The sequence below is a fragment of the Leptopilina heterotoma genome, unplaced genomic scaffold (assembly GCF_015476425.1).
Source record: "Leptopilina heterotoma isolate Lh14 unplaced genomic scaffold, ASM1547642v1 Lhet_100, whole genome shotgun sequence".
Taxonomy (NCBI): Eukaryota; Metazoa; Arthropoda; class Insecta; order Hymenoptera; family Figitidae; genus Leptopilina; species Leptopilina heterotoma.
The window spans coordinates 1,483,941-1,499,241 of NW_025110814.1; the positions used below are offsets into that span (position 1 = coordinate 1,483,941).

Below are 15,301 nucleotides of genomic sequence, written 5' to 3' on the forward strand. Positions count from 1 at the left end.
AGAAAATCAAGTAATATTTTACAAAAATACACTGACGGTGATATAAGGTAACAATAATAAATCAATTTAAAAATTATAATTTCTGTAATTGTTTAGTTAAATAGAGAAAATTATAAGAGCTATATTTCTTTACAAAATATATTTGTCGCATATTTAAATAAACAGCTAAACTTTTTTTTATAATTATTATGATAACAATAACCTAATATTTGTTGTAATAACAAGCATAAATAATAAGTATAACACTGCAAATAAAGTTTTGAAAAATAATATTTTTTCTCGATTTCGTTTAATTTTTAATAGGTAGCTTTTTAATTAATTTTAATATTTTTTTAAAGTTCAATTAATAATATGATTAAAAATGTAAACAGAATTAGTTTTGTCTGTTTTACTAAGCAGACATTCACTTACTACTATGTTTAGTTTGATCGACAAAAAAAAATTGAACGCTGTTTTGTAACCTTTACTTAATATTTATTTGTCACAACTCAAATTTTCTTACTAAATGCGTAATAGTACAACTCACTATAACTCTTCTCTCCGTGTATGCAATTATTTTTTATAATTAATTATTTTAATTTACTCTCTGAATCTGAATTAGTAGTTTTCTACTAGTGAAATAGTGCGAATTCATTTACCAATTGAATTAGTAACTGTTTTTACTATTTTTTAGTAGTTTTTATTAATTATTAGTAGAAAATTTACTAATTTTAAATAGTAAAAAATACGTTCTACTAATTAAATTAGTAATTTTCCACTAGAAATTAGTAAAAAATTACTAAAAATTAGTAAAAAGCAGGGCCGGATTTACACCTTCGGGGGCCCTAAGCATTAGGCAGGAATTACCAAAAAAGGGGCCCTCAGCACTAAGCCCTTATAAAATTTGAGATAAAAAATGTGACAACTTAAATAAGTGTTTAATATATACAGTGCTCAATAACTTTTGCCCACCCTACAGCGATTAAACACTTTACAAAAAGTTTTGTATTTTGTTTATTATTATAGATAAAAAGCTCAAAAAGGTCTCTTTTTAAAGCTCTTTTCCTAAGCTTTAACACTGTATAAAACAAAATTTAAAAAAATTAATTTGTTAATGTTTAAAAAATATTATTGCAACATAAAATTTTTCAATTTTTTTGGTTGTTTTAAAGCGATACAGTTGTTTAGAAAATCATCGCATATAAATCTAGAACATATGTATATTCAATTATGAGCAAATGTCCAGATGTATGTGTGTGTGTATGGCACAAAAATTGTGTACAAATTATCTCAGACAAATTTTGATGGATTGTCCTGACATTTTGCAGGTTTATTGCAGTCATTACACGGAGAGAAATTTATAGTACACTGGAGCTTCACTTATTTTCACTAAGTCCAAACAAACTGAAAGGCAAAGTCGCACTTATTTTCACTCTGAAACGTAACATTCGAGTTGATTTGATTGGTGGATTCTTTAACATCAACCAATGAGAACGCACGGAGAACCATTTAACTGAAAATAAGTGAGACTGGAAATGGTGAAAATAAGTGAGACTGAAAATAAGTGAGACTGAAAATAAGTGAAGCTCCAGTGTAGTGGGTAACATAATTGTGGTTAGGGTGACCATCTTTAATGCTACGTATACAGACAGCTATCTAGATAGTCACCGTTACCATCAATATCATCAGGAGTAACATCTTGGTAGTACGGGGTAGCATAACTATATTTTTTTTAGCATCTGGGATGGTTGGGAGTAGCATAATGATAGTATCGTGTAACATCATCTTTTTAACATCAAAATCTGACTATCCATTTCTCTCAGTGTAATACCTAAAATCTGACACAAAAAGTTTCGAAAATATCTACAAAAAATTTTTTTATACAATTTTTTTTAAATTCAGAAAAATTTTTTTTTGTATTTTTTGAAATAATTTTTTTATTTGTTAATATTTTCATTAATTATTCTCAAAATTACATTTCTGACAAGAAAACGAATCGATTGATGTATACAAAGTAAATATTTTATCAAAATTTATAAAATTAATAAATATTTTTCTTTTTCACAAAAAATTCAAATTTTGTATAATTTTTTCATTATTTTTTTCATATTAATAATATTAATATTTTGAAATGATTATTGTATCATAAAAAAGAAGCAATTGGCAAATGAAAGTGTAAATTTCACCAAATATTTATATAACAACTTATAAATGATTTATATAATTTTATTTTTAACAAATCTTCTGAACGAACCCTTTTGTACATAGTTTTTCAAAAGTTTGCAAAACCGCAATTTTTATATATTGAGGAAGCTAAATGGTCATGAAATGAACAACTTGTTTTTCAATTGTTCATAACTCAAAAACGGTTCGTTTAAAAAAAATTTTTTCAAAGCATAAATTGTTCATTTTTTCATGTAGAATCAGAAAAAAAATATACAAAATTTTAAAAAAAAAAATTTTTTTAACATATTTTTTGAAAAATAATTTTTTTGATTTTTTATATTTTTAAGTATTAATCATTGAAGTTCGCAACTTTTACTCACCATAACAAACAAATAAATTTATTGTCGTATTTATGTAATTAATTGCAACTAAGCAATTAGTTAAAAAACTTTTGATCAGTTTACAAACAAAAAACTTAATTATATTATCAAAAGTGATTTAAATGATTGCTGAGTTAAAATTATTGAAAATAATTACATGAATACGACAATAAATTTATTTGTTTGTTGTGGTAAGTAAAAGTTGCGAATTTCTATGATTAAAACTTAAAAATATAAGAAATTCAAAATTTTTTTTTTCAAAAAATATGTTAAAAAAATTTTGTATATTTTTTTCTGATTCTACATAAAAAAATGAACAATTTATGTTCTTAAAAAATTTTTTTTTAACGAACCGTTTTTGAGTTATCAACAATTGAAAAAAATGGCTAATTATTTAAACAAATGATTATATTATTCTTAAAAATTATCAAAAATAAATTTTAAAAAATGCGTTTTAAAGGTGATAAAACTAGCTTTAAAATGATATAAGTGTGATTTACATGCGATGATTTTCTAAATAACTGTATCGCTTTAAAAAAACCAAAAAAAATAAAAAATTTTATGTTGCAATAACCTTTTTTTAAATATTAACAAATTATTTTTTTTAATTTTTGTTTTATACAGTGTTAAAGCTCAGGAAAAGAGCTTTAAAAAGAGACCTTTTTTGAGCTTTTTATCTTTAATAATAAACAAAATATAAAACTTTCTGTAAAGTGTTAAACGCTGTAGGGTGGGCAAAAGTTATTGAGCGGCACTGTATATGTATTTCAATTTCGTTATAAAATAATATATTTATAAACATTCTTTTACTTTTATGAAAGAAATTTAATTTTTATATAATAAATTTAAAGAACATTTTTTTACATTTTCTTTAGCACCACTGCAAAATTTAAAAATTAAATTTTTTTAATTTTAAAAAAATATAATCTTGGAAAAATTTGGGGGCCCTCGGCAAGCCGGGGCCCTAAGCAACTGCTTATTTTGCTTATACATAAATCCGGCCCTGGTAAAAAGAGTTACTAATTCAATTGGTAAACGAATTCGCATTATTTCATTAGTAGTAAACTATTAATTCAGATTTATAGGAAGTAAATTAAAATAATTGCATATTTGATATAAATAAATATTTAAATAAATAAAAATATTATAAGTTGAAGTATATTATAAGTATAAGTTGAAATACAACCGAACGAGAGTTTATGGAAATTAATTATTTGAAAATGATTAATTTTGCGATAAAAATAATATAATATAATAATAATATAATGCTTCACATGTTTAAATTGATGTAATTATAATTAAATTATGTTATATTTTTATATTTTATTAGTAGTAAAGTATTAAAATAATAAAAGTTTAAAAGAATTACCACTTAAAAATTATTATTATATCATTTTTTCCTTTCTATTCATATAAATAAACAATGCCATATTTTCCAAAATATCGTACTTCGTGAGCAAAAATGTTCAAAGTGGATTTATTTCAAAATCTCTCCACAGATTATTTTAGTTTTTTGATTTTTACCATCTATGAACATTGTAAATTCAGAATATCTACTAATTTTCTAGGTGTAAGACCTTTTTATTTAATTTTAGTTAAGGCGCACCGTGGGTTGCATAAGTGCAGGCGCATCTCGGAAAATTGTCACGAAGGTGACGAAATAGAAACGGGAAAAACAGTTATATTATCAAATATAAACAATAAGAATAAAATATAAACGCTAGGAACTGTCAATAGTAGTAGTAGTAGTTCAAAAATACTAGTAGGTAGTAATTTTTTAAGCGATCTTTAAACTTGTCCAGTAATTTACCAATACTACTTTTCCCACGGTCGGTAACTGAAATTGTCGCGCCATCTTGAGTGCCACTGACCGCACCCTGAAGTCAACCGTTCACTCGTCAATTTGTTCACTTTGTTCTCCCGTCTCGTGTTATCAAGTTCGTGTCTGTTTCTCTGAATATTTCAGGAGGAAATTGGTTCATCAATACGTGTTGCTAAGGATTATAATATTCTGAAATTTCTTCCTTATTTTGTAAGTACTCAATATTCAAACATTCATTGTCCATCAAAGTGAAATATTTTCATGAAAATCAACCAAACTTTTCCCACCCAGTGTTCGTTTTCATCTCGCAAACTTTACACTTTTTCACCAAACATAACCTAACTTGTCAGTTTTTGGCCTCGGGAATAATTACTAATTTTACTTATCTATTTACACATTTTGTCCCCTGAATTTTAATAAAATATGTCTATTTACCCAATTATTCATTCCCTACATTTATTATAGTTAATTTTTTCAATTTCTCATTAGTAAAAAACTTTCGCATCACACGACAAACGAAAACATTCGGTAAAGCATTTTTTTTCTTTATTAACAAAAAATTGTTCGAATAATGAAATATATTCCGCTTTGGTAAATTAATAATAGTGAATATAATACTGTTGGGTGTAAATTGTTCGGGTTTTTGGTAGAAAAATGTTTGTGGGAATTTTAGAAATATGAAAAGTTTGAAAATGCATAAAGCTTGTTGTATTTTTACTATCAAGGCCAATCAATAATTTCAAGCGAGAAAAATAGGTTTGGAGAGGAATTCAAAAAGAATGCAAAAGGATATTTGGTTTGGAAAAAGTTTTTTTTTACTTTTTGTTTTTTTCATTTTTTGCTTTTCTTTTTTGTTGATTTTCAAGAGTTTTGTTATAATTTCCAATTTGTTTAGTGACAGAATTCTCGTGACTATAATATTTCTGTCAAAATTTGGATTTATTTCTTTGTTTAATTTTTTTTTGTATTTTTAGAAATAAAATCTGATTTATGTATTTAAATTTTTTCAATTCTGTGATCGCTATTTACAAATCTGATTTGCAATTTCAATTTTTTTTATTATTATTATTTTTATTTTTAATTTAGGTTTTAATGTATTTTACTTTTAATTTTATGTACTTATTATTTACTTTATTTTCATTTTATTTTTTATTTATTTTTTATTTTACTTTCAATTTATTTTTAATTTAGTTTATTTTATTTTCAATTTACTTTAATTTTATTTTTAATTTGCTTTTTAATTTAATTTTTTACTCGATGCGATTTAAAATTTGAAGTTCTTTTGTTAATTTTCACTGGAAATAATTATGCTTATATCTTGATGATTAATAATATTAGTGAATTATTTGTGTCAGTGGAATTTGAATGCGAGGTTGAAAACGAACACGACAAAAATATATAACTTTGAAATTTAATTTGCAAAAAACCAACATGAAATTTTCAAAAATTTACCTCGATGCTGTTAATTTTGGATGTCAGTCTTAGCTTTCAAATTTAGCACCCACTTAATTTTTAAAATTAAATTTCAATATTTTTGTTTAAACATTAAATTTCGAGAAATTAACAGGATGCTCTTAAGTGGGTGACAGTTTCGGCTTTATTTTTTTTTTTTGTTTAAAACCAACGTATAATTTTGAAAAGAACACGGATGCCACGGGTCAGGGAATTCAGGGGAAAAAAATGGTTTTTAAATTCTCGTCAAAATTTCAATTATGTATCTTTATAAATAATGAAATTCTTTTCCAAAATTCAATTATTTTCAAAAATGTTGATAAAATTCTTGACGAAATTTCAAATATTTTCAAAAAAACTTTTCCTCAATTCAATGATTTTCAATATTTATTATTTTCATAAAATTTTCCAGAAGAATTCAATTATTTAAAAAGAAAATTTGATAAAATTCTATGCAAACATTCAATTATTTTCAATAAAATTTTATTAAAATTTCTCTGAATGATTCAATTATTATCGAAAATACAAAAAAAATCCGAATTTTTCAATTAAAGGCATTTGAACCATTATGACGTCACAATTCGTGAGAAGCATGTGTTTTTAAGCTGTGACGTCATAATGGTTCAAATGCCCTTAATTTCGAAAATTTTAATAAAATTTCTCTTAGAATTCAATTATTTTCATAAATAACAAAATTCTTCAGAGGAATTTAATTATTTTCAAATAATACAATTTTTCACTATAGAATTCAATTATTAAAATACCTTAATACTATTCTTAAATAACTTAATATTATTTAATTTTAAAAATCTAACTACAATTGAGGCCTTGGATCCAATAACTCGCCCGACGCTCGAAGGCACGCGCTAATACCAGTCGGGTTGCAGTGAGTGGCCCAGAGGCGCTCACTGCTCACTGACTGGCAGTTGCGCGTTCCTCCGAGCGTCGGGCGAGTTATTGGATCCAAGGCCTCAATTAGTGGTAAAAATTCAATTATTTTTAATAAATAATAATATTCATGAAAAATTCAAAACAAAATTCTTGCCAAAATTTGAATTATTTTTATAAATAAAAAATTCTTCTTAGAAATTCAATTATTTTCAAAAATTTTAATAAAATTCTTGGCAAAATTTCAATTATTTTCAAAAAATTCCCTCATTTCAATGATTTTTAATATTTACAATTTTCATAAAATATTCCAAAAGAATTAAATTAGGTATTTAAAAAAAAATTTTTGATAAAATTTTAGGCAAACATTTAATTATTTTCATAAATAATAAAACTCATCGCAGAATTTTAATTATTTTTAATACAATTTTATAATCAAATTTCTCGAAAAATGTAATTATTCTTAAGAACTTTATTAAGATTCGTCGAAATAATTCAATTATTTAAAAATATGTTGATAACATTCTTTAAATGCAAATTCAATTTTAAAATGTAATCAATTATTTAATAAATTATTTATTTTTATATTTAAATAATTGAATTCTCGTAGAATTTTCTAATAAAAATTGATTTAAAAATGAATTTCAGTTAAAATTTTAGATTATTAATTGAATATTAAAAGCATTATTACCGTGAATTTTTATAAATAATTCAATTTTGAAAAGGTTTCAAATTAAAATCTTTGTAAATTTGCATTTTTCATACTTTTAATTAACAATTTTCTGGAATTAATTTTTTTGAAAAAGTTAATTGAATTTTTTTTTAAATTTTTCAAGTTTTTATTTTCTAAGATACAATTGAAGAATTTCCGAATAATCGATGAAATTTCGTAAAATTGAAATGCAAACAAATGGATTTGAAAATTCTCAAAGATAAACTTTTTCAAAAGGGGCCGTTCAAAAAATATGTTACGCTATTTTTCGGAGAGTTGGACCCACCCTCTCCCCCATGTTGTATACATTAGCGCCATTTTTTCTGCTAACCGTATCAAATAGCTTGACACCCCTCCTCCAAAAACTCATTACGTATTTTTTTAACAACCCCTAACTGGCTATCAATTACAGCTTGACGATTTAAAGAGAATTTAAAAAAATGAAATTTTTCTTTTCAGCAAATTTTTGCAGATTCCAAATAGAATAAATATATCGAGTACGAGTTTAAGATTACATTAATCACTGGTAGTAAAGAAATAGAAAGAAAGAGAGAGAGAGAGAGAGACTTATTGCCTACTCGGCAAGACGAGAATCCGATCAACGCTAGACCGGTGAGTTCCCATACAAAATATTGCTTGGTAGTACAGAGGACACTCTAAGCCAATTAACAATGTCTGTGCAAAGTGTTGCTCTGGCATCTCTCACGGCCACGTATACTGACTCGGAGGGAGAGGATGGGTTGGAAGATGACCTCCACGAGATGTCAAATACTCCCCGGGGGGCTGCTCCGCACATTACCCAAATCGGTCAGCCCCAGGTATCAATCATCACATCTCCCAATTCTGGTCGCACAACATCACCCAGTCCCGTCGTCACTTCCACCATCATTGGAAAACGACCACCCATCAATGCACCCATTTTAGTAACGACAGTGACCTCCAGTGTTCATAGTTTGGTTTCTTATCATGACGACACTGTTGTCTCGGACGATGAGGGCGGAGTTGTATCAATGATGACGGTGAATCAGCCAACGGAAAATGGTCGGCTATCCACCGTTCTCACAAATGATCAACAACAATCGCCCTCGTCGCGTCAAGACGAATTGGTTTCAGATGGCGATGCGGATACATTTGGCATTGTCATACCACCCGAGCCCATTGGCATTTGTCCACTCGATCTACAGGACAAGATCACGGCCCTCTTCAAGAAAATGGAATCCGGCGGTCTCGACATGAATAAAGTGATTCAACAGCGCAAGGACTTTCGTAATCCATCAATCTACGAGAAATTGATACAGTACTGTAAAATTGATGAACTTGGCTCCAACTATCCACCGGAACGTTTTGATCCTTGTAAATGGGGTAAGGATTCGTATTACGAGGAATTGGCGAATGTACAAATGGTTGAAATGGAGAAATTGAAGACGAAACGAAAGGAGAAGGGCACAAAGATGGAGATTATTTCGGGACTAGCTAAGCGGCCGAGTTCGTCGATAACAACTGCCGATGAGGATGCAAAGAAGCGGAAAAGTAAATGGGATCAAGTGGCGACTAGTGCAACGGCTTCTGCAGCCGCCGCCGCTGCTGCCGCGACGACAATCAGTAAAACAACGCTACCAATTCCAATGACGACATTCACAACATTAACGCCCACTGTCACGGGCACTAAAGCAACCGTTATCTCCGCCTTTGGATCATTGCCAAAGAAAAGACTGTAATGTACTTTCTTTTTGTAAATTTCTTCTTTCTTTTTCAAATCACCTTTCTGTATATATATAAACATTTTGTGCATTTTCTAGGTGAAATTAAACAGTGGTCCATTGTCTTGATACTTCGTTCTTTTATAGGAAAAACCAGAAATGGAAATCGAATTAACGAAAAGGTATTTATTCTTGACATAACCTCTTAGTTTTTATAAAAGAAATTTTTTATTTTTCTCCGCTAAGAATTAATTCTTTGTGGGAGAATTTTTTCTATACTTGAGAATTCTTTCTTTGTAAAGGACCAATCCCATGTCAGCGTAAAAACGGAAAAGGTTTAGCCAATAACAACTTCCGATTTAATGGAATCGTTTCACACTGACATGGGACTGTACCTTAAGGCTCTTTTTATATCATTATGACGCTTCACGCTAAAAGGGACCTTAGGGGACAAAAACAGGCTCAGTCCACTGTTGTGCAGTGCACGAAAATTGAGCCTAATGTTATTGTCGCCAAGGTCCCTTTGACCGTGAAGCGTAACATTACATGAAAATACAATAGATTTCTTTGTATTAACGTTAAGTTCAACATAAGGACATAAAGAGAGCCTATTGTGGACATAGCCTAAGAATTCTTTTGTTGTAAATTTTTGCAAAAGAATTTTTCTTTACGGGAAAGATTTTTTTTACAATTGTGACTGTTATGACACTCCGTCACCGGTTAAATTGACAACCTCCTCTTAAAGGCTGACAAACTTTTAAATTCATAACCTCTATGAGCAAACATTGCATATTCGAGTTACTATTTCAAAATTCCATGGTGAATTTTTTTCTTCTACTTTGAACAATTTAAACGTTGCATTGAAGTCGATAATGGATTTTTATCAAAAACGCAAAGCCAGAATTGATTCTTAAAGGCCAATGGGGAATAGGGTCTTAAACGAAAGTGTTATCGCAATCGGAAGAATGAGTTAGGATAGGAATATTGTCCATCCTCTAACTAATTTTTGCGATTAACACTTTTCTTTAGGACCCTAATCTGCTTTGATCTTAATCCTTTCATATCCTAAAGCTTAATTTGCTCTTTGTCCACAAGGAAGAGTTTTAGGTTAAGTTGACCCGTTGAAGACGCATTAGATTGAGTTCACAATAAAGATTTTTAGGTTAAACTCTACGCGTCACTGTATGGACAATAGAAACTATTGTTTCCAACGTGCTAGTAATGCGTTCGTAAAGAACAACGCATAATAGCTTTGCGAAAGTCGTTCGCGAACGAGACGCATGAGATAGAAAAAAACACAAATATATATCTGTCCTTTTCTAACTCACGCTTTGCGTTCGCGAAGAAGTTGTGCTTAGGCCTTAACGCGTCAAATTAACCTAAAATTCCTTAGACTCAATCTTAAAGTTGAGTCCACAATGGAAGCTATAAACGTGATCGGAACTACAAACATAATGTGGAATCCACAATGGAAACTTTCAATTTAACTGTCAACTTAACCTAAAAGTTTCCATTATGGATTCGACATTACGATCGTAATTCCGATCACTTCCGAATTAAGAATCAATTAAGAGCCTTGAAGTTGGGTTCGAAGCGGACAAAAGTGGAGTAAAATTCCACTTTTTGAGTTAATGGAGACGCTTTTAGTTTGTCCACACGCTCACAGTTTCGCTTCAAACGCTACTGATGGCCTAAAGTTAAAAAAAAATTATAAAAAATAAAGTTGTCCTACTTTATGCTAATAAAAAAGATTATTTAAGCAAACGAATGGAGGATTTTAAATAATTTCGGACCGTTGACGTAATTCAAAATCCAAGTTCAAGATTGAAACGAGAAGAGGAAAAGAGAGGAAGACGAGGAAAGAATAAGCAACGTAAGTAACATAACCTAAAAATAATCCTTATTTTCCCAAAATCGAATGCATCTTTTAACTGGTTCAAAGTATTAAAAAAAAATTGTCAGCACTTGCAAAATATTTCATCTATTCATTGTTTACGGAATTTAAGAAAATGTCAAAGACGATAAGATTTTTAAACACGAGCTTCAATGGAAAAATCGCATCGACTTTGACACCCCTTTAAATTTAAAATTTACAATTAATCGATATGGATAAGTAATATTGTGATAATATAGACAAAGGGAATGAAGAGCTATCAGAAGTGAAGCAAAATTTTGATATTTTGAGGTTATGTCAAATTGAAATACTATCAACTAATATTTACACTAATAATGTAACAATCTTTTCGTTAATTTTGATTTTCAAATAACTAAAAAAACGACTCTATTTAGTATAATTTACTAGCCGAAAGGAATTTAAATTTAATAATAATTTTTCTAGTTAATACGAGTCATCTGTGTGTTGGTCTTGAAAAGTAGAGTTTTCAAATAACTAGAGGGCAGCGCCTCCTGTGGTAAGTTTCGTCAGCAGCAAAAGAAAAAGTGACTTAACCTAAAAATGTAGTTACATAAAAAAAATTAGTTATTTTTATTATTTACTAGCAAATATGTTATTACTATTTACTGGAAAATATATTATTGCTAGTGAATATATTATTTACTAGCAAATATATTATTACTAGTAAATATTTTATTACTAGTAAATATATTATTACTAATAAATGTTTTATTACTAGTAAATATATTATTACTGGTAAATACTAGTAAATATGTTACTAGTAAGAATCTAGTAAATATATTATTTACTAGTAAATATACATGTTGTTTACTAATATTATATTTACTAGTAATAAAATATATTTACTAGTGAATATATTATTACTAGTAAATATTTTAATACTTGTAAATATATTATTATTAATAAATATTTTATTACTAGTAAATATATTATTATAGGTAAATATGTTATTTACTAGTAAATATAATAATATAATATATTATTTACTAGTAAACATACATATTGTTTACTAATAATACTTACTTACTAGTAAATATACAAAAAAAATACCATTATAATTATTATAATAACTTCTAACAGAATTTTCAATATTAAAAGAATTTTCTTTTCTCGTAAAACATTCTTGATTCGAAAAGATTAAATAGTAGACATAACCTCAAATTACAAACGAGTTTTTTTAACCAAAAGAAAGGAAATTGACGACTTATTAATTTATATTGTTTTCTATCGAATCAAATTCAAATTAAATTAAAAACATTTTTGAGGTTATGTTCTAAAGTTTGATTATTCTTCAAAGTTTAATTAAGGTTGAGTTCACAATGGTAACTGTTGGGTTAAGTTGACGTTTTACTAACGCATTGTAGACGATAGAAACTATTATTTCCAACCTGTTAGTAAAGCGTCGATTTCCTAAAAATTCTAAGGTTGAGTCCACAATAGTTAACAAAAGGTAACGTTGGCTCAAGTTGAAAATCTTAAGGTTTAGTCCACAATAAAACCTTTTGGCGTGGAACTTAAAATTTTTTGTTCCGTATATTTAACGTTTACGTTTATCTTTTATTGTCAAGAAAACCTTTATAAGGTTGAATCCAGAATAAAGATGTTTAGGTTAAGTCGTCGTGTTACTAACGTGTTAAAAACAATAGTTTTTTTTCTAGTAACTACATATTTCTATTGTTTTCGTCAACTTAATTTTATTGTGGACACAACCTTATGGTTTTCAGATTAAGTCCGCGCGTTACTAACCTGTCGATAATAATAAATTCTTTTCTCTATTAACGCAAAAGAATTGGCCTGGTTATTCAAAGACACTTATAGGAAATAAAAATTGGGTTACTTAACCTAAAAATCATTGTGGACTCAGCCGGACGATATTTCTTTTAGGTTATGTCTTCATTGTCGATGAAATTCACCAGCACGAGCGTTTTTCCTTTTTACGACAAGTTATTTGAAACTTCCGAAGTTTTTTTTCTTAACAGAACGAAATTTTCAAAACAATTGACCAATTGACTCGCATAATAAAAAAATTTTTTTTGAGGAATTAACTATATACTAAATGTTATCGGAGTTTCGATTTAGAAATTGCGAAAGAATTTGTTTTTTCTCCTAAACAAATATTAGATAAATTTTTTGTCGAAAATTCGAAGAACACTAAAAATTTTGAGATTTGTAAGCACACATAGTGTTTAAGAAAAAAAAAGAAGGGGGGTTCGAAATTTTTGATATTTTTGATATTTTCTCTCGGGGTCATTCACAAACCACGTCACGCTTTTTTAGACTAATTTTGACCCCCCCCCCCCTTCGTCACATTTTTTACATACAAAAAAAAATTTTTCCACGCTTCGTCACACACAGCTTGACCCCCCCACGCCTTGGAGTGTGACGTAGTTTGTGAACGACCCCTCTCCGTGATAAAGAGAAAAAGAAAAACAACAAAAAACATATGATTGTTAAGTGTTGGATAAAAAAGGTTCATTAGAGAGCGCTAATTGCAATTTAGTCAAATTTATAAATTGATATTTATACGAACTCATGTGTATAGTATAGATATTAGTTTTAATTAGAATTAAAAAAAAACAAGCAAAGCAAGAATGAATGAAAAAAAATTAACTGTAAAAGCGTTTAGTGAATAATGTTCATGAGTCGATTGTTTGAATAACTTTTACCTCATAGGCTTGGCGATTTTAGAAATATTTATTTACCCGAAAATCTCACGATAGACGAGATGAAAGAATTTTTCATTATTATAAATTGAATGTCGTTTCTGTTCATAGGAAATTGTCGCTTAAAAAGTTTTCTCAATAGTTTTTTTTGAAAAAGTAATTCAAGTATTTTTCTCGTTTCAAAAAATGGAATTTAAATCTTATTAGTTAAAAAAAACAAAATTAAATAAAAAGAAACTATTTTTCTATTTATCGAATCTGGAATTTCAAAAATTTTGATTAAATTTTTGTATCGAATTTCAAAAAGCAAACAGCAAATTCCTGTGATAGTGAAACTTCGTTTTTCTGTAATTAAAAAAAAGGGAATTAAGAATTCGAAAAATTTAGAATTTTAATAGTTCGATTATTAAAATGTATAATAGTTCCATTTTTTTAGAGAGAGAAATATAAAATTAGGTTTCTTTTTTTTTCGCTCCGATCTACCGTTGAGATAGTAAAGAAATAAAGGATATTCAATTTTTAGTTTATCAAATTACGTAATTTAGCGAAAGGCTATTTTTTATATTTTAATTTTAACTGTAGAAAAGAGAAAGTTGTAAAAATGGGAGTCCAAACTTTTATAAAAAAAAAACCAAAAAAAAAACAATACTTGGAAAAAATTTTCTTCTTTTTTTGTCAAAAGAAAAAAATATATCTTGATAGAAAAAATCCTGTACATATTATACATATATATACATAATAACAAAATATTTTTCAAGAATTTTCTAAGTGACTTTCTTTAAATTCTTCTAAAATTGACCTTTTGTTGTTTTAATTTTTATTTTACTTGGCATTTTTATTTTATACTTAAAATGTAATTTTTTTTAAATTTCTATATTGAAAATTATTTATTTTTCAATATTTAAATGTGGCGCTTTCCGATGAAAGAGATTTCGTGCGGGAAAAAAATGCAGGTTATGTTACGTTTTTAGTATTTAATTATTTTTTGTATTCAAAATTTTTTCATTTAACTATATTTCACTATTTAAATATTTTTGTACTTTAAACTTGTCATTTAAATAAATAATAATATTCTATCTGAATATTTTCATGTTTAAATGTGGCGCTTCCCGATAAAGAGGGATTTTGCGCGGGAAAAAATTATAGGTTATGTTTAGGAACATTTTTACTTAATCACTTTTCAATTCATTGAAGTCAAAAATAATGTTTATTTTTATAGGGTAGGGTGGGGCATTACTATTTCCGGGGCGAAACTATTCCATAGTCCTGGAGAGAAAACTATTCATTCGATTAAAGTCCCTTTTACACTGTATCCCGTGTGGAAAATGAAAATTGGTCCTAGCCAGGTCCTACCTATTTTGCCCTGTTAATAGCTTGGTCCTAGGTTGGCAGTGTAGGTTGGACCAACAATGGCTGGTGATGCGATTCTAGCCTGGTCCTAACTTGGGAGCCTAGTTAGGACCAGTTTATTTATATATTTTATTATAATTTTAATTAGTTTATAATATTTGCTAAAGAAATAACCTAAATTATTAAGTATTAATTATTAGTTTTAATTAATTATTATTTTTTTCAATTAAATGATGACCAAAAGCGAATTCATAAATAATGTTAGTATATGTAG

The 15,301-nt window shown here is 27.8% G+C and overlaps 1 protein-coding gene across 5 annotated transcripts; it reads left to right on the forward strand.

The window, feature by feature from the left end:
* Positions 1-4,425: 4,425 nt before the first annotated feature.
* On the forward strand, positions 4,426-12,768 carry LOC122499072 (SAP30-binding protein). Of its 5 annotated transcripts, none has more exons than XR_006301300.1 (4): positions 4,744-4,875; positions 7,859-9,118; positions 9,199-9,281; positions 10,860-12,768. XR_006301300.1 is itself a non-coding variant. In XM_043607152.1 (3 exons), the coding sequence occupies exon 2, from the start codon at positions 8,071-8,073 to the stop codon at positions 9,115-9,117; it is 1,047 nt and encodes a 348-aa protein (XP_043463087.1). In that variant the 5' UTR covers positions 4,744-4,875; positions 7,859-8,070; the 3' UTR covers position 9,118; positions 9,199-12,768. The 5 variants fall into 5 exon arrangements, 3 of the variants coding, with proteins under 3 accessions (XP_043463080.1, XP_043463087.1, XP_043463101.1); XR_006301301.1 differs by having other exon boundaries at positions 11,438-12,768; XM_043607152.1 differs by having other exon boundaries at positions 9,199-12,768.
* Positions 12,769-15,301: the final 2,533 nt, after the last annotated feature.

What these genes read in the sequence shown, in the direction of transcription:
- LOC122499072 (XM_043607145.1), top strand. Translation starts at nt 8,071, where the DNA reads ATGTCTGTGCAAAGTGTTGCTCTGGCATCTCTCACGGCCACGTATACT.